Raw genomic sequence first — 20700 nt, 5'->3', positions numbered from 1 at the left:
CTCCACCTGGGGTTCATTATCGGCACGCAGGAGGTAGAAAAGAAAGAGTGCGTATCTGGTCAGCGAAACAGCGCCTCTCCGCTCCACTTGGTTTGCGTGTCCGTCCCCAGTTTGTTGGCGATGTGTTGTAATGGATGTCTGCAGTCATAACCTTGAAGGCTGAATTTACATCTTGTCTGTTCTCCCCCATCTAGACTGTATCAGGATAAACTGTACTACCAGTAAGTGACTCTTCCCCTCTCTTCCTCTTCTCTCTGCCTCTATGATACTGAACCAAAGCGCCCTCTGTATGTGTACTCTTCATTTGTATGTATGTGCGTGTGTGTGTATGGTTTCAGAAATGTAAAACATTGCGGTTACGAAGCCTCTGTGTTGCGGCCAGCAGGGCTTTGAGTGGTGTTTCCAAAGTGCGAGCGAACTGTCAGGTACGGCTAGTTTTTGCCTGTGGGCTGCAGGAGCCTTCAGGCTCCCTGGCAGCCATTTTCTAGGAATGTGAGAAATGGAGCTGACTGGAATGAGAGGAGAGGCGATTAAGTTTCTCACTCACAGATCACACTCCAGCTCACGCAGTTTCCAATAACCCTCGCAAAGATCATTTCCTCAGAGAGCCTCTCCTCAAATCCCTCCTCAGCCCCGAGCTTGACAGCCAATGACTGCATCTTGTTTTCCTTCCCTCGTCTTTTTGTTGCTTCCTGGTCACTGCAGAAGGACTGCCATCAGGAAGTGTTGGGAGGAGAAAAATGTGGCTTTTTTATTTTTAATTGTGCGATTATTGTCTATATTGAGTATTTACTAGTTGTTGTTCTTGTTCCATGCTCATATGGATTTTAATTTATTTTTAGCAATAAAAAATTTGATATTAGAATCTTCACCAGGTCTTTACCGTACAGCAACATACTGTACATAGAGCACAGATGTTACACTCAAAAAAAAAGAAAAAAAGAATAGTTATAGTAATAACAGTAGTTCATATGCATGCGCTATATTTAAGTCATACAATATTATGTATAAATGAAATGATTCGCTGACCGTCTTCCTCTCCAGTCAGCTGTTAAATGGAGAACTGCTGTGACCAGATCATTGAATCAACCGTGATTCATGAACAAATCAGTCTGATTAGTGAACCACATCAGCCGGTTAAAAGAAACCCATTTAAAAGAGCCAATTGTGCACTGATTTGGTTTTATGTTTAGCTTACTGATTCAATGATAGTCACAGTAATTCTTTTTTTTTCTTTTCTTTTTTTTTTGTAGCTTAGTAGGTGTGATCTGTCACAAAATAAATTATTTATTGCGTTAATTATTTATGCTATATTCAATTATTTATGGTAGGGGTGAATTTGGGGTAATTGGGAAAATTGACTGGGAAAAAATATTAATAAACCCCTATTACCTTTTGCACTGCATACATGATTTTTGTACATATGACTAATATATTTAGCCAAAAAATAAATAAATAACACAGAGTTCTCCTGTTTGCTTGAAATATCCTTTTAACAGGAAACAGACGTTTTGTGTTAGGAAGGTAGTGGAAGAAAAAAAAAAGTGATGTGAGGAGAAAGATAGGTGTTCTCCATCTCTGCAGGCTTTGCCAATCTATTTTTTTCATCTATTTTTTTTATTATTTTTTTTATTTGAGAACTCCAGCCTACCCTGGCATTGATTCTCCAAAAGCCTCAGGGTAATTAATAGCAGTCTCTAAAGTCTCTTTCAAAGGAGTCTTTGTTTGTGTTTGCTTGTTTCCGGTACAAATCTCTTTGAGTGACTCATCATAGAGTCTTATGTCCCCAAACTGCCATTGCTCATTCATATTCAAAGAATGAACGTAATGATCAGTTCCCTCATCATCAAACTAATACGGCTCTGCATCCAAAATTTGGCCTTCAGAAATATGTGCTTCGTGCTGTTGCATAGTAACAACAGCTCATTTGTTAATTCACAGAGTTTCTCGTCCAATCCAAAGCATCCAGAGATTTCAAGGATTTTACCATCTGATAAAGTGCTTTGTCTCTTAGTCTTACCGAGTGTATTTTGTTTGTGCGTCTTAACAGGCTTTTGTGAGCGTATTATTGTTTTGTTATTTCGTTGCAACCCTGAGCTCAGTATATTGGCTCATTTGACAATGAGGCAGTTGTCTGTGTTAACCTGAATGCCCAAGATAACAAAACACCTGAGCTTCCTCGGGGGGCTTTGCCACATCCGTCCGTCTACTCCCTCTGCATAATGGGACCACAACACACTCCCAGACACAGTAGTCTTGTAAACAGGCCAGTGACAAATTAGGGTGCACATTGTTAGATGTTTTGCCACGATTCTGCTGTTTGAGACCAGGGATTGTGAAATATGTATTTTGTAGTTATTTTGTCGTTGTGCAAATTCAGCAGTCTTGAATCTCTTAGTGTGACACGCCTGTCCTCAAATAAGGATGTCAGACCGGACGCAGACTGCCCAGTCAATGATGTATATCGTAAAATCTGTTGGTGTCTCACAGTCTGTCTTGGCTTTTCTCACTTGGCTCATATCATGCGATCTGACAAGCTGATTCGTAGCTACAAAGCATTTCCATGCACTTGAAAAAAATTAAGTTTGACCAAATCAATAATTCTTTTGACATTCTTTTTTTAATGTCATGTTAACACATTAGACTAACTGAAATCATGCTGGGGTTTTTTTTTTGTGATTGTAGCTCGGCTTTGTCCAGCATGTACATTACCATTCGAAAGTTTAACTTTGATACGATTTTTTTAAATGTTTTTAAATATTTTATATAAAATACAGTCAAAATAGGAATATTATGAAATATTATGGCAATTTTAAATAACTGATTTCTATTTTAATATATTGTCAGATGTAATGTATTTCTGTGATGACAAAGCTGAATTGTCAGCATCATTACTCCAGTCTCACATGATCCTTCAGAAATAAGTCTAAAATGCTGATTTACTGCTCAAGAAACATTTCTTAAGTTAAAAAAAGTTGTGCAGCTTTATATTTTTGTCCAAACTCTATTATATTTGTTCATGATTCTTCGATGAATAGAAATTGATTAAAAAAAAAACTTATTTTGTAACATTATAAATGTCATTTGCAATGCATCCTTGCTGGATAAAAGTGGTCATTTATTTTCTTTTTTTAAATTGACCAGCCCCTGAACTTTTGAAAAATAGCATACGCTCATAAAACGGACTATGATTGTCCTCAGCATTCTGCTCTTGTTCTGAAAGACAGAGGTGACTCGCAGTGTGTATTTAATCCTTCAAATATTTGATTACGCATTGTGTCATGTATGCTTAGACAGATAAAGACTGTAGCTCGACTACGCAATAACCTGCTGTAGCTCAATTATAACTGTCAATGTAAATGCTCAGAGATTCACAAAGAATGGATTCTTGATTAAAAATGGCTAGACAGGCCACGGCGGAATGGAACAGAATATGTTTATAGGTGCATTAACTTCCATGCACCAGATGGACTGAATACATTTTACATGCTTATATCACCCTCAGAATGATCTGATCCAGTCCATATTTTTAAAATGGACATTGATCTGACATGCAGCATATCAAAAGTTGAACTATACGTTTCAAAAATCGCGCAGGTGAAATGCAAGAATACATCCTGTGTGAATAAATCATTGCATGTCCCCTAACAGAAGATCTCATGAACAAACTCCAGCCTGATTATTTAATAACACCTTGTGCAGAAGCGCATTTACCGGCGACAAGGGGCCGACATTTCGATGCATTCAGAGCATCCTTTAGAATCAAGAGATTCATGTGAATTCAAAAGGACCTCATTTCTCTGAAACGGCCTCCTCTATAAATATGCAGTAGCGTTGCCATTTACTGAAGCGGTAGTGTTCATAAATATGCAGTGGCGATGCTCCTGTTTCATTTGTGATGCAGATAGAACGGCGGACAGGGTGAATAGCAATGCTAGCCCTCCGAGCCTGATCTCACTGTGTTTGTTTGTCTGTATTTACTGATCTTTACATGGTGTGGCTGACTGTATAAGTCTCACATTGTGAGTCCTATGAGAATAGTATTAAAAAGGCCATTTACTTGTTAATGTCCCACAATCTCAGCCCTAACCTGGCCTAATTTCTGAGTTATAGAGCAGATGGTCACATCATGATGCCCCCCCATTCCATCACAGCCTCAGTATCCCAGTTTGCCGCAGTGATGTTCATATTTGGGCAGGACGGATGACTTTGTTTGAACCACTGGGCATCGGACCCAAAGCCTTTTATCCCACATGATTGGCTCTTTAAATGATTTGTTGCTTCCTGATGAAGGCCCAATTTAGCCTCCGAAAGCGAGCCATCAGGAGTCCCAGGGGTTCGAGTACACTCATTTGTGTACCAAATGTATGTGCTTTTACCCCAATAGGACTGTATTCTGGTGATGTTAAATAAAGTTACTAGAACATCCTCACCTGAATATATTCCTTGGAGGGAAACGGTTGCGGGGAGAACTGTTGAAATGGGCCCACGCCATCAAGCACTCACCTTCACGTAGCACAGTGTCTTGCTGATTGCACTGGATGTTTTGGCATTGAAGAAGCAAAACAGCTCTCGCTTGACGATGTGCGAAACACAAAGATGCCGGGAGCTGTCAGGATCCTCCACATCTCCCTCACAGTTGGGCATCTACCCACACAGTAAGGAGCCTTGGGAGATAATTATACACAACTACATATGAACAGAGAGGAAGTTGGAAAAGGTGTGAATGGTCCCATGAAAACCACAGGAACCAATTCCACATCGATAGCGAAGGAAGAAGCCTGGATATTTCTGACGAGTGGTTTGTCACCCGTCGATACAGTTGGGTAAGAGGTCTCGTAAACAAATCAGAAATGGAAACGTTTCGCACGGTAGTCCCCTGCAGAGAGTTTACCTTTTAACACAACACACAGAAGAAGAGTCTGACTCTGCTGTGTGCTGCTTGTTTACATTCTGTTATTTCAATTTACAAGTCACTCAGGAAGAGGATTCAGTAAGATTTTTTTCCAGAACGTTTATCAACAGTGTCATTCATTTTGTTGAGTTTATTGCATGTTATCCCCATCGAGGAACTGAAAGGGAAACCGTATCAGTTTGATAAATGTGTGCATCAGAAACAGGGTGGCCATCACAGGTTTGGTGTCTGTACGATTTTTTCATATAGCCTATCCCCCGGTTTCACAGACAAGGCTCGAGCCTATTGTCCCAGACTAAAATGCATTATTGAACCATTTTAACTGAAAGCAACTTGCACTAACATATCTTAAAATGTCAGTACCATTGTTTTGTCTCCAAACCAGATGCACACCAGTAATGTTTTTTCTACGGCACGTTTATAAAAGCGACTTAAATGTCCTAATTAAACTAAGACCTAATTCTGGCTGAATCTTAAGCCCTGTCTGTCAAACCGGGCCTGAATTTCTTTAAAGAAATCAATACTTTTATTCAGCAAGGATGCATTAAATTGATCAAAAGTGACAGCAACGACATTTATAATGTTACAAAAGATTATATTTCAAATAAATGCTGTTCTTTTGAACTTTTTATTCATTATAGATTTAAAAAAAAAATATATATATTATGGTTTCCACAAAAAATATTAAGCAGCACCACTGTTTTCAACTGACAAGAAATTTTTATTGAGCTCCAAATTATCATATTAGAATGATTTCTGAAGGATCATGTGACACTGAAGACGAGTAATGATGCCGAAAACTCAGCTTTGCTTCACAGGAATACATTTTATTTTTAAATGTATTAAAATAGACAAACAGTTCTTTTAAACTCTAATAATAAAATAATTCACAATATTGCAATTTAACGGTATTATTGATCAAATGAATGCAGTCTTGGAGAGCATGAAATACATTAAGCATTCAAAACAGGGCATTGATGGCAGCCATTTTCTTTTTTCCTAGCAAATTTGGAAAAAAAAGAAACACACACGCACTCCTAGGAAGTGAAATGAAAGCCTTTCCCTTTTTGGTAAATTTAAGAAACAGGCCATGGATGGTGGCCATTTTGTTTTGTTTTTCAAGCACATGTAGGCGTTCATAGATTTTTAAGTCAATTCAACCCTCAAAATATATGGTGATATCTGTCTTGTTGCATCTTATTCTGTGCTCAAGGACACGGCTTCTTATTGTCTGTATCTATGTCAAAAAGACAGAATCAGGGATTCTGAGCAAAAGGAGATGTATTATTTAAGCTCCCGTGGAGAAACCGAAGCAGGGGCTTTTCATGTTTGAACAGCCTGCTATTGTGCAGCCTCAACTCTCTGTTTTTTGTATCCTCATTAATTATCTGTGCCAGCCATAGCTACTCCTGTCGTGTGTGTGTGTGTGTGTGTGTGTGTGTGTGTGTGTGTGTGTGTGTGTGTGTGTGTGTGTGTGTGTGTGTGTGTGTGTGTGTGTGTGTGTGTGTGTGTGTGTGTGTGTGTGTGTGTGTGTGTGTGTGTGTGTGTGTGTGTGTGTGTGTGTGTGTTTATGAGCGTTGTTCTTCTTCTGACACGAAGAACAAGCCGTTGCCAATTAGGGACTCTGCCTCCCCCAGGGTGACAGTGTGTTCAACCAAGAGAGTGCTGTCACATCAGCTCATGGGTTGTTAATATGGTCTGAGTGTCAGCAGGATGAAAGATGTATATTTAGAAACCAGTGGGGTCACTATACGCTCTTGGCTAAATCAAGCTATAGGTTGAGAGCAGCATTTTGGCTAGTTAGAGGTTGGCACTTCAGGGATCCATATTTCCACCTTGGGTCTCTGACATTTATAGTTGCACCATCGAAATGGTTCGGCTGTTCGGATTTTGATGACCTTTAAATTATTTTCTATAAAAACTGCTTCATACGACAGAATGAAATGTGAGGCGTATTGGTTTAAGGTTGTAGTTTTATGTTGTGGTTATTTATCATGCTGTGATTTGAAAGTTAATGTTTTAACCTGCTCTGCACCATGAACAACAAAAAAAAGACAGTTTCTTCCTGTTTGAATTTATGATTTAGCAGAACATTTCCTGTTATTATCAGTAACCATAATTCCTAATAAATGAAACCCCTCACACACATGGGTGGTCGCAGACAGGTGCAGAGGACACAGTCAATGCAGTGTCAGAATCTAATTTTATTATAAAGGGAAGTGTCAATATTTGCCTCCTTGAATTGATCTTCAGGGACATTATTTCCCTTTATTTTTTACTTGTAAATTTTACCTACCATATACATATTTTTTTTAACACACAGTATGCCATCTTGAAACAATTAATAATAAAAATAAAGAATAAAATAATATAAATATATAAAAATGTTAGCTAAAGAGTAATTACCTATTTGAAAAAAGCTGTGTTAAAAAAAATATATATATATATTAAAAATATAATTATTCTATCTTATATATTCATATTTTTTAATGTCTGGCATTTTTGTCACTTTCGACAGCATATTATATTATACATATTAATTATATTATATCCTTTCTTTTTCTATTTTTTACCCTCGCATTTAAAACATCTTCAGCATTTCTGTCACGTTTGATAGCATTTTTGCCCTGGTTAATTTCTGACCCTGGCCGATACATTGTGAAAAATTGAGCTGTAACACATTCATATTTTAAATTTGTCGGACGATCAAAGAGTTTGTATAATGACTTTAGCATTGCTGATTAGTCAGTCCCAGTAGAGCTGAATTACTGTGTCCTCAATATGAAGATCGTCCTGTCTCAAAATGGCTGCCTGCGCTTGTTTCACATGGGTATCGTTCTCAGCTGGATGAGCTAGATATCAATGCATCTCATCTCTCCTGGCCTAGACGAGTGTGCGTGTGCGTGTGTGTGTGTGTGTGTGTGTGTGTGTGTGTGTGTGTGTGTGTGCGTGTGTGCGTGTGTGTCTAGTCTGTGTTCTCCTGCTAGCCCTGTCCTGTCAGAGCTCTCTAGCCAGCCTCTGCTCGCCTCTGTCTTATTTAACTCTGCCCTCTCTCTCCACCCTGGGAGATGAGAATCAAAGTGACCGGACACACGCAACCATCTGCCCCAGTTCCATGGCAACAAGCTGCCCTCCCAGTCAGAGGGAGAGGCTTTTTGTCTTTGCTGCTTGCGAGTTTATCTGAACACTACTTCCTAATAAAGGCATAGCAGCCGTGGACCTTTAGCTGTCTCTCCAGCTGTCCAATCACACGCTGTCACCTTTTCACATATATCCTTTGTGCAGCGATGGTCAGAGGCCTAAAAAAAGCACATGTCATGTCTTGTATATTGCCGGAGGCTTAATAGTGCTGCCCCTTAGTGTTACCTCTCAGTGGTGTCTTTTTCTTTTTCTTTTTCTTAGATCTGCAGAGATTCCTTTAGGTGGCGTTGTTGCGCAGTCTGAAACCTTACATGCTGGTGCTTTTCTTTCCCTCAGAGCTGGCTGATCTGGATTCATAGTAATTGAGAGCAGGGAGGGATAGAAAATCGATTGGGAGCCTGGCAGTTCTTTAATGGCAACTCTTTTTACCTGTTATCAAGTGAGATGGGCTGCAGGGGCCCCTGACAATGACACGCTGCCCTCTTAGCGGCAGTCTGACTGATGAGGAGAGACAACGACGTGTCAAAGAGAGCCAGAGCGGCTGAAATCACAAAGCCTGCAGGCTCCTCTTCACACGCTGTGATCATCTAGTGGAAGCTCGATTGGAGCCCGGAGGTCCGAGGGCCCCGTCGAACTCGTCGCACGGCGCACGTGTTCACGGGATAAAGGGGAGGCTCTACAGCCGAGAAATTGCTTTCTCGAATAGAGTTTACAGTCTGTGGGTTTTTTGGATGTGCTTCCTAAACCGCTCAGGAATTGTAAGGACGTGAGAAGCATATGCAGCCGAACATCACTCGACTGAAATAACAGACGCAGCTCGGTTCCTCAAGGAGGGCCGTCATAAAAACAGTTGAATGGCTCCATCTGGTGGCGGAAGTGGGATAAAACAGTTGAGTTCACTTCATGTATTGTATGCTAACAAATCCTTTTTTTGTTGTTGTTTTTTTAAAAAGGGGAGACCGAATTCATTACAGGGCTGGCCACAAGACCACAGGACATTTAGTAGATAGATCTAAATGTGTGAATGTGATGTGTGACAGAATCATTTCCTCTGCTGTTTATCTATGAACCCTCTTTTCTTTTTCTCTACATGGATATCAGTCACCTCTCTACACCCCCTTTTTTTTTAGTTTATCCCGTTTCACAACCCCTTGCTTCCTCTGTCTCTCTATCACTCTCTGTCTTTCTACCTTCTGTTAACCGCTGTGTGGGACATGTTATAGGTAAAGGTCCAGAGACCATATTTGCGGGCCAGAACTTGAATGACAACGAATGGCACACAGTTCGTGTCATCAGAAGAGGCAAAAGTCTGAAGCTAACGGTGGATGACCTGCAGCCATCTGAAGGTACATCTTATTCTCAAGTATTTGAGTTTGATAGTGAGCATCCTATGCCCTTTAGAGCACTTGAAGTGGATAGATTAAAGTGTGCAGAGCGTTATTGTCTGACCCTATGCGAACATATTCGTCACCGATACTTTGTTTTGTATTAAAACGATAACTTACATTAACATAACAAAATTCAAGATTGCTATGGATTTTTTTTTTTTTAAATATGACCTCTTTGCATCTGATAAAACTATTTTTTTTTACTTGGATTATGAAAATATGTAAATATTTCCTGCTGTATGTATGTATGTATAAAAAATTATATACACTACCATTTAAAAGTTTGGGGTCGATAAGATTTATTTGATAGACCAAAAAAAATTTGTTTTAAATGTAATTTATTCATGTGACACCAAAGCTGAATTTTCAGCAGCCATTACTCCAGTCTTCAGTATTCAGACACTTTTGATAAATGTAATGCATTCTTGATGAATACAAGTATTTATTTTCTATATATTTCTAATTACCCTGAACTTTTGAACAGTAGTGTAATTTTATAAATATAAATTATATAAAATATGTAATGATTTCCTTGTTGATATAGTCCTTAGGCGCGTGTAAGATAAAAACAAAATACCTGTGGTTTCATATTTTGAAATCACAGGTATTTTATAAGTATATACATTGATTTATATAAAATAATAAATAATTTATTTGTTGATAAAGCTACTGGGTGTAAGAGAGAGTTTTAAAATCTCATATAAGATGAATAAACCACCTGTAGTTTAAAGAAGAATGAATGGGACATGCCACCCAGCATTACATGATCATAATTATTTCCTTTAAGTAATCATTGCACTTAGTCTTATGAAAGAGCCATTCATGAAGGGATTGAGTGGCTCACTTTCCAATAGCCTTCCCTCAGTGCTCCTCAAGGGGCAAAACACCTGTCATATATGAAAAAGGTAGTGCTTTCCCACAGTGCAATACAATCATCTTTAGTTTCTTGCTGAACTTACTAGTGTGTAGTCGACGCTTTGAAATATACTTGGTATTTTCTTTAATGCTGATGCATACGGAGGCCAAACCACTGAGGGAATACATTATACTCACATAACCTTCCTGATTTTAGAGCCAAAGAGCTTTCTCTTGGGAAGCTTTAAAAGAGGTTTTTAAAATATTTAAAGACCCACTGGTTGGCGGAAATATGAAGATCACATTTTTTCCTTCAAATTCCCTAAAACACTTCTGACATTCTTACAACTCTTTATGCTTTCATGTTTTCAAGTCTCGGATGTTTGTTAAAAATCTCAATTTGCTGCAGTAGATTTGAGATGACCCACTGGACAACAGTGCGGCCCTGTCCTGAATAGCGCACTTTATATGTACATGTGGTCTTGACATGGCTTGTATGTGTCTGTCAAGCCCACGAGACCGTATCGTGTCCCATTTGTCTATTTCATGACTGTATACTGCATTCAGTATTACGTCACTCTTTGGGCGGTAGTTGGGACAGGGCCTGTGTTTTGACTCTCTACCCATTCCTGTACTAAATCTGTTTTCGATTATTCGCCTTGGTAAGGTCAAATCACGGGGGACCACACGCAGCTGGAGTTCCACAATGTGGAGACGGGCATCGTTACAGAGAAGCGGTACATGCCCGCCGTGCCCTCCAACTTCATTGGACACCTGCAGGGTCTGTCCTTCAATGGCATGTCCTACATTGACCTGTGCAAGAACGGCGACATTGACTACTGCGAATTGAACGCCATGATCGGCTACAGGAGCATCGTGGCAGATCCGGTTACCTTCAAGTCTCGCTCTAGCTATGTGACCTTGCCCACCCTGCAGGCCTATTACTCCATGCACTTGTTCTTCCAGTTTAAGACCACTTCACCAGATGGGCTCGTCCTGTACAATCGAGGAGATGGCAATGACTTTATAGTAGTAGAGCTGGTAAAAGGGTAAGCTCCGTTCATTTTTAATGTGCCACGTTTTATACATTTAATGTGACAAGTCCTTCACTGAGTGTTTTCATGACTGTTTGCATGCAGATATCTCCATTATGTGTCAGACCTGGGAAATGGAGCTCATCTCATCAAGGGAAATAGCAACACACCTCTGAATGACAATCACTGGCACAATGTGATGATCTCAAGAGACACAAACAACCTTCACACAGTTAAAATAGACACCAAAATCACCACACAGACTACCATGGGAGCCAAGAACCTGGATCTGAAAGGTACTTTTGATATTCTCTTTTCAACTGATAATTTAAGCAGAACTAGATACAATAATTATATTATATTATATTATATTATATTATATTATATTATATTATATTATATTATATTATATTATATTATATTATATTGGTTGTAGACTACCATTTTGGGAGTTTGGGATCTGTAAGATATTTTCAATGTTTTTCCAAGAAGTCTCCTATGCTTCCTAAGGCTTCAGCAGCCACTAGTCCAATCTTCAGTGTCATATGATCTTTCAGAAATCATTATAACATACTCTAATATCCTTTTTTCAGGATTCTTTGAGTAATATAAAGTTTAAAAGAACAGCATTTGAAAAAAAAATAGATATCATTTGTAATATTATAAATGTCCTTACTCCTAAATGTTTGATCAATTTAATGCATCCTTGCTGAATGAAAGCATAGAAGAAAACAAAACTTGCTGCCCCCAAACCCTTGAACGGTAGTGCATGTGTTATTCACCTTAGTGCCAAGTTGTGTTCACATGTTGTGTACTGCAATAAACAAAAGGACCAGCAGGGGGAAGTGGTGTACCTTTTCTATGGATATTTACAAAACATGCTCCCCTGATAGTTGAAATGAAAAGACTTTGTAAGTCAGAGCATAATATTTCCTGTCTCTACAGGTGATTTGTATGTGGGAGGTGTGGGCAAAGAGATGTATAAGGACTTGCCAAAGCTGGTGCATTCTAAAGAGGGCTTCCAGGGCTGCTTGGCATCTGTGGACCTGAACGGCCGTTTGCCAGACCTGCTGTCAGACGCACTGTCCAACGCCGGCCAGGTGGAGAGAGGATGCGAAGGTGAGGAAAACGGTATGAATGGCACAGACACAAAGCCGGCTTAGTGCGGTCCTTCGCTAGATGACTGCAATCTCCAAATTCTTGTCTCATCTCATGCACTCCTGTTCATCCTCTCTGCTTCTTGTTCTCTTCACTATCTGTTTTGTGTTTTCTTCATGCTGGGCCCGTTTGAACAGGTTTCAGGCTTCTGTGTTCTTTTCCTCTGTTGGAAACGGGTGTAGATTAGGGGTGAACGATACGGACATGTCCCTAGCAATGTCAAGAGACCTTGTGTTTTTCCCAAAGCCATAACTGTGATGAAGCTGAATATATGAGAGGAAAGAAATTGGTTATTGCCAGTTTGTTAGTTGCATATTAATTAGGGCTACCAAAGTTAACTAGAATCTTTTTTTTTTTCATCAAAGCTCAGAAAGATATAAAAGCGAAGCATCAGAGAATGGCCCTTTGGACTGTTGCGAAAGGCTAGCAAAAATAGCCTATTTTGTTTTATGTCCTTAAAAGATTAATTGAAGTCAAATTGAATGAAGTTTATTCGTTATTAAAAGGGAAAACTGTTTAAAATGGGAATATAAGAATAATCATCTCTACAGATGTACTAAATGGAGATATTGTGATTATTGAAAGTGGCACATTTCTGACTCAATTTATCAAAGAATCTTGAAAAAAGAAATATAAGGGTTTCCACAAAAATATTAAGCACACAGCTGTTTTCAACATTGATAATAATAAGAAATTATTCTTGAGCACCAAATCAGCATATTAGAATGATTTCTTAAGGATCATGTGACACTGAAAACTGGAGTAATGGCTGCTGAAAATTCAGCTTTGTCATCACAGAAATAAAATAAATTTAAAACATATTAAAAAAGAAAACGGTTCATTTAAATTGTAATGATATTTCACAATATTACCGCATTGTTTATCAAATAAATGCAGCCTTGGTGAGCGTAAGAGACTTCTTTCAAAACATTAATTTAAAGAATGCATCAAATCAAAACTAAAGCAGCAGCTTTTGCTTTCCATAGACTGCTATTATTTTTTAAATAAATGTTTTTAATAAATCCTAACTACAGTCTAACCGTAACCCTACTACTGAAAGAAAACCTATTTGTTAAATTTCCAGTTTTTTTTCTTTTAGCAATTTAGTCTGAAAGTTTGAGAAAATACACACACATATAGTGCTTATATACATCAGAATACTCAATTGTAAAAGAGTCTCTGATATTTGCTAAGAACCACACCATTAAAAGTGCATATAAACCTTTGATTATGAATACATATATTCATTTTTAGTAAAAAAACAAAAAACATTTTGGGGTCACATTTAGGGAATGATCATGGCTGAAAAATGTCCTTCTGTTCAAACCAAACCTACGCTTACTGTCTTTTATCATGTCTGTTACTGATTATTATAATTTTTTTGTCATCTCTAATTCCACCTCTCTTCTTCCCTGGGTCTCTGTCTACTTTCATCTACTTTCCTCTCTCTGTTCCCTTACATTTTAACAACTTAATTTGTTATAATCACAGACATTCCAGTGCCTCTACTAACATCTTATATATTTTTTTCTTTTTTTTCTTTTTCGTTTGGCTGACAAAAGTTGCATTGCTGAAAGCTGACTTGCAAGGTAGATAGCCATATGTGTGTCTCAACCGATGCCCCCTCCTCCCCTCCTCCAGTGTAACCGTCTGATGTCGTAGATAACCTTTAGATAACCAGCAGCCGGTCTAGTAACTCCATCAGAGTAAATACAAGCACAGTCCGCACACCTTGTATTTACAGCCCCCCGCTCTTAAAATGTCTCAGAGTGTCCTGTGTCATAGTTTTCCCTCACTTACCTGTCACTTCTCTTTTCATTGGAGCGTACATCTGTTCTGTGGTTTACTGGAGGCATGCGCCCCCCTTCCCTGTTTCGACAGTGCCCCCCCCCTCCCTCACCCACTGCATGCAGTCTCAACTCCTTCCACACAAAAAAATACGACGGAAATAGTCTCTAGCCTTTACCCCCGATAAAGGCCTTAAAACTAGATGGAATTTCCCAAGCGGTTAGGGAATCTCTCCCGTGAGTCCGAAGCCAGATTACTCCGCTCAGATACATAACACTTGGTTTGAGAGAATCTCGTCGGGGGAATGAGCCAACCCTCGGTTTCTCTGCCTGAGACTTTAAATGAGCTTCGCTCAGACAGATCAGGTGAGACAGGAGGAGCGGCGCTCATCTGGATCGCACCGGCGGCTGTCGTATAGCGCTTCTCTCTCTCTCTCCTCCTCCTCCTCCCTGCCAGACTCGCTTCACTTCCGAGTCAAGTGGCCAAGCTGCAAATGTGCGACTGATTGGCCAAATGGCTGAGTGATGGAGAGGAGGGAGCGTTTGAGGGCCAGGGGCCTGTTTTACATGCCGGCTGAAGTAATGAGAGAAATGAGAACAGAAGTGTTTCCGCAGGCTGTAATATGCCTGGCCCGTCGCCCCGTCGCTTCGCTTCTGTGGACCGAACACAAAATGAGCTGTTCCAGACGGCCCCCATTTATCTTCCAGCCCCGAGTCCCCAGGGAGTGCTGCTGCTTTAAACTCACCTCAGCAATACTAGGAGCAGATGTTATTATCACACAGGGGCCTGTATTATTACTGCAGCCAATACACTGCGCATTACCGACCAATGCTACTCTGTCACAGCCTCTGGTGCAGTGCTTGGATTGCACTTTAAAATCAAGTCTCCTGTCCACATTTAATGTCTTCTTGAGTAATGAGACCGATTTAAGGTGCACTCAGTGATTTATTTATTTTTTAACCTTGTTGTTAAAAAAAAGTTTTACACTTTAAGAAAGTAGTCTGATTACGTAATTACTTTACCTACCCAAACATTGGTCATGATTAACTTATTCCACAAGTGAAAGTATATAATAATAGGGAGGTTACCAAGATAAATGGATCTCAACACGTCTTTAAAAAAAGTATTATTCATTTCTTTAAGTAATGAGTAAAGTAACGCATTAATTTTAAATTTACTACAAAATAGCTGTGTTAGTTTTTCAAATAAGTAACGCAAGTTTTATATTCAAGATTTATTTACCTCTACTGTACAGATGTGAATTTGCATTTCCTTCGTTTTAAGGATTATTAATTTCACTTTTGGTGTCAAAGGGCTTTTAGAATAGAACTTTTAAAAAATATGTTTTTACTGTTATTAAAAAATTACTTTCCATTAAAAAAACACAATACAGTAACAAAATAATATACACACATATATATATATATATATATTTAAGAAACTAATATTAAAATTCAGCAAGGATAGATTCAATTGATCAAAAGTGACAGTAAAGATGTTTATAGTGTTACAACAGATTTCTATTTCAAATAAATCCTAAAAACAATCACGGCTTCCACCTAAATTTCAAGCAGCGCAACTGTTTTCAATGTTGATAAAATTATAATAATATTAAATATTTCTTGAGCACAAAATCAGCATATTAAAGTGATTCCTAAAGGATCATGTGGCACTGAAGACTGTAATGGCTAGAATTTAGCTTTGCCATCACTGGAATAAATTACATCTTGAGATATAATAAAACATAAAACAATTAGGTTTTACTTTTTTATTTATTTATTTTTATTAAATTTTAAATTGTAATATTCCGGGTTTTTTATATATATATATATATATATATATATATATATATATATATATATATATATATATATATATATATAGTGTTTTTTTTTTTATATAAATGCAGCCTTGGTTAGCATAAGAAACTTCTTTCAAAAACATTTTAAAAAAATGTACCCGCCCCCCAAATTTTAAACGGTAGTGTAGATCTAAACCACTAGGTGTCAGTATAAGTCCAACAGGGAATCTAAATATGTCTACTTCCCCACTAATATACAGTGCAAAAGCCAGTATGTCAGAGGAGTATGTCCAAATAGCATTCATGAAACTGCCCGGTGTGCATCCAGTGGACACTTGAATTTTGCATCATATTGTAAACGGCAGGAAACAGAGTCACAGCTAACATCATGTGTCAGTCAACATACTCAAAGTGTGTCCATATTGTATTAATACCAAACATATGCATCATTTTAAAATATACTTTTTACGGTCATGAAGTAAGTTCATTAAATGCAGTACATACTCAGACATTATGTGATTTCAGATGTTGTCTTATTATCCAGTGCAACATAAAAAAATGACTGAGTGTACCTTATAAAGCCCTGTTTTGTACAGGAATTTATTTAGGGATCACCATGGTTCATAAATCTAAGATAATGACATAAAGCAAGCTAAAATAAGCACACTCATTACTCTATATGTAATCACATTGAAATGGAAAAGATGTATATGTTTTTCTTTTACAGAAGTAATAATTTGAATGTAACACGTTGTGCATTTTGAATATATGTATATTGAATTTTCTTTGCGTAATTCAGATCCATAAAGAACTACAGTAAGATTTAGTTTTTTCATCTATGGAGAATGAGCAGATGGGACGGTTCTATGTGGCTGTTTCTGCTGCAATAAAAGCCTTTCTCTAGTCTGGATTTTATGTTGTAAGGGGCCTGTTAATTTATATACCCTTCTCTTTTTTTCTGTCTGTTTGTTTTTCTCTCTCTCTCTCTCTCTACTCTGTCATCGGTCTCTCCAGGCCCTAGCACTACCTGTCAAGAGGATTCCTGCTCCAATCAGGGTGTGTGTCTGCAGCAGTGGGAGGGCTTCAGTTGCGACTGCAGCATGACATCATTTGGAGGACCGCTCTGCAATGACCGTGAGTCTATCACCTCTCGTGCTTTTCAACTACTGTAGAAAAACACAATGCACAGATCCACAATCACCCAAATTAGCTTGTCAGTGGATGAGAGCTACTGTAGTGTGCTGCTATTATTTATAGGATTCTTAAAACGTCAGCCAGTTTGATGGCTATTATATTTTTGGAAAATGGGATTGAATATGTAATCTGTGAAAAAGAAACACCGACCAATTGATATTCAAACCTCATGCACTATACTTAATACAAAGATTGAGATCAAAAGATATGAGATTCCACTGATGCATCAGATGTGACATGTCACATTGAATTAGTATGATGGACCCTTAGAAAGGGAATACTAGCATACTGTGTACTGCATACTACACATAATACATCACATGCTTTCAGTACAATACTGTGCAATTAGAATGTGTATGCATTTTGAACAATAACATTTCCGATTTAAAAAAGTATTTAACATTGTCACATAGCCTATTCAGAGAGCAAGTCCAGTTATCATCTCAGAAGTAAAAACGGTTGTTTTGCATTTTAAAACTGTTGCATAGCAATGTTTATTTTATTTTTTGCTTTTAAGATAAAATCATGGCTGATATTAACTATGGTTTATTTGTTAATATTTGTATATGAACTATTGTTTATTTATTTGTGTGTATTTGAAATCTTTGCAGCCAATATACACATTAGCAAATATAAAAGGCCATCCTGTTTAATGCCTTCAGGAAAATGTATATCTACATAATAATCTTACTATACATTATATATGTAGTGATCATACTGCACAAGAAACTGTATCCCTCAAAGAAAAAATTAATGTTTAAACATAACTGAATTTATTTCAAGATGATTACTTATTCAAGATGCAACATTGATGAGATTATGTGACAATGATGGTACTAAAGACTATTGTTTAATTTACTGTTTTTAAAGGCAAAGTGTATACTGTGTAGTATTCAGTAAATAAGTTAGTATTCCTTTCTGAACATAGTCAGATATTGTGCTTACTGCATGCACACTGCTAAAATATTGCAGTCTTCTGCTACACCACTAGAGGGGGTTAGTGGACAGTGCATAGCTGGGATCTGTACCAAGTTACGTATATATCGCAATATACTACGACAAGAAAATAGACTTAACACACTGTTTTCATAGATATCAATTATATCTAGAGGAAACAAGTGTTCTTGGATTTGTGTATGTGTGGGCATTTATGAATGGGTTTGTAATATTGAGCTGTATCGCAAGAAGAGCATTGACTGAATTTGGTGTGAAAAGCCCCAGTGCTTGTTGCCTGTGAAAGTGCTGAGTGCCAGGAATCTGAAGCAGAGTGAAAGTCCTTGAGATGGTTTACGGAGAAGATCTATTACAGGCTCAAGCCATGCACAGCTAATCCATTCTGCGGGTTTGCCAAACTGATAAGAGCCCGCCTTTGTTCAGGAGGAAGAAACCACATAGACAGCTTGCATTACATCATCCGCATCCTCAACACCTCGCTGGAATCTATTCAGTGTGTGTTTTTAGAAGAGAACGGGAGAGGAAGATAGGATCGCTTTTGCTACCTAATTAGAATTATAAAGAACCCCCCCCCCCCCCCCCATATATATATACAGTGATATTCAGATCAATAGATGGAGTAAATTGGTGGATTTTCACGGTTCACATTTGTTATTGTATGTAAGCCCATGGGTTAATGATTACAGACTGAATCTTTTACTGTGCAGAGTGTGCAATTATTACAGTATATGTGCACGCAATATTAATGTTCCTGCACGGTCATATGCCCATGCGCACAGAAACACACAGGCTCATTTAGATGTGCAAGCCCAGTGATCATCAGGCCGTGAAGGCAGTGCAAAGAGAAAGAGGGTTTGTCTAAGCGTAGTGGCAGACAGTAAAGCCTGGGTTTGAGGCGCACAAGCTGTGGACATACATGAACAAAACAGTCCACCTTAAGACCTGCACTACACATATTACATCTCTAATGTAAGCTCTCCCTCTCTCACACACACACGCACAAATAAAAAAAATTAACAAAATTATGATCTTCATGTTGTTGGTTGGTTTCCCTGAGAGATTAATGATATTATTCATATTGTTTTATTAATAACATACATATTTTATTTGAAGTAATGCAAATTATAATATCTTAATTACAATTACCGGTATATAATTTCATATCATTTTACTGAATTTTTAAAGAAATATTTAGGCTGGTAAGTCTTAATTTCTATGTTAATGCAAGGAAAAAAACAGGTAATCTAAATTTTCGTAACAAAACGTAATAAAAATAATGATAAATGAATTATTCGTTCTCATATTTTTTATAAAAATGCAGATAATATGGTTTCATAGCCTGTTAGAATATGAGACAGGTTAATTGTCTGTTACAGAAGTATCGAAGTATCTAATTTTCATAATCATAAATGTAGGAATGTTTAGTTGTTAATATTATTGTTTTTATTTCAAATTTAAAAATGGTTTCATGACCTGTAATATTAGGCTGTTATTTTTTCCGATTTTTTCCGTCACTGGTATTTATGGCAAAAATTAAATTTGAATGTTGGATCAGAGCATTTGTCCATCAGTCTCATCAAGCATGGACACATTTCAGAGTTGTTTGTCTACTGTTGACATGAGCAGTTGATATGAGCTGGTTGTCAAAGAGCATTTCAGAGAACTGTAACTAGCCAGGAGAAATGGCAGGGTCTTCACTGAAAGCAAAACTGATTTTCTCCGTGTAAATACAATTAATGACGCAGAGCGCAGATAATAGGCGGAATAATTACGTGATTAAAAAATGACCACACCGATAGAGAAAAACGTGACGAGATAACGCGATTCTCACGTGAGAAATATATTAAATCTGATGAATCACGCTATTTACGACGGCAACGCACTCGTCGGTTCTCTAATCGAACAATATGTGTTTAAAAGACGTGCTTCATTTTTAATTAGCTTTTTGCTTATCGAAGATCTTGTTTCTTAATAAACAACATCCCATCGGTTACTGAAGCATCATGGGTGGTGGTTGATTCTTGCTTCCTGTAGTCAATGGATAGATGAGAGGAATGTGATTGTGGGGTTTATTATTCATTTGTTCTCTTTTCGCATTGTGAATCACTCCTCCTTTCTTTATAAAAAGAAAGCAGCGCAGAACAACAGGACGCAATATAAAATGCAACACAAAAGCTGAAGTGAGACGAGAGGAAGGAAGGGAAAACAGACCGATCCACTTATTTCTCCCCTACTGTTTAAAATACTTGAAACCTTTTTTTCCTCCACAGAATGGAAGCACCAGTATTAAAACATGCTCTACTTCCTTTGAATCTGCTTTTGAGGTCAGCTGAAAAAAGAAATGGATTGGCTCAAACATGTGACTGCCGGAGAACAGCGAGGGTCCTCTGCTCAAAGCAACACCCAGCCTTCACCATTAGGTGGCAGCCTTGTAAACAGAAAATGAAACACATGCTCATTTTGCAGGCGGGG

The 20700-nt window shown here is 38.0% G+C and overlaps 1 protein-coding gene across 22 annotated transcripts in view; it reads left to right on the top strand.

Annotated features, from left to right (window-relative positions):
- Positions 1-20700, top strand: part of nrxn1a (neurexin 1a) — a 169231-nt gene that overhangs the window by 97092 nt on the left and 51439 nt on the right. For 11 of the 22 annotated variants that reach the window (XM_079594954.1, XM_079594935.1, XM_079594950.1 and 8 more), the window contains 6 exons: positions 195-221; positions 9280-9402; positions 10967-11348; positions 11439-11629; positions 12279-12452; positions 17095-17214. In XM_079594954.1, coding sequence (XP_079451080.1) covers positions 195-221; positions 9280-9402; positions 10967-11348; positions 11439-11629; positions 12279-12452; positions 17095-17214 — 1017 coding nt within the window. Of the gene's footprint in view, positions 1-194; positions 222-9279; positions 9403-10966; positions 11349-11438; positions 11630-12278; positions 12465-14053; positions 14081-17094; positions 17215-20700 lie in introns of all 22 variants that reach the window. The other 11 variants (XM_079594939.1, XM_079594941.1, XM_079594938.1 and 8 more) reach the window with 3 other exon arrangements.

Source organism: Phoxinus phoxinus (assembly GCF_949152265.1).
Source record: "Phoxinus phoxinus genome assembly, chromosome: 21".
In the NCBI taxonomy this organism is placed as follows: domain Eukaryota; kingdom Metazoa; phylum Chordata; class Actinopteri; order Cypriniformes; family Leuciscidae; genus Phoxinus; species Phoxinus phoxinus.
This window is presented reverse-complemented; position numbering and strand designations above follow the sequence as displayed.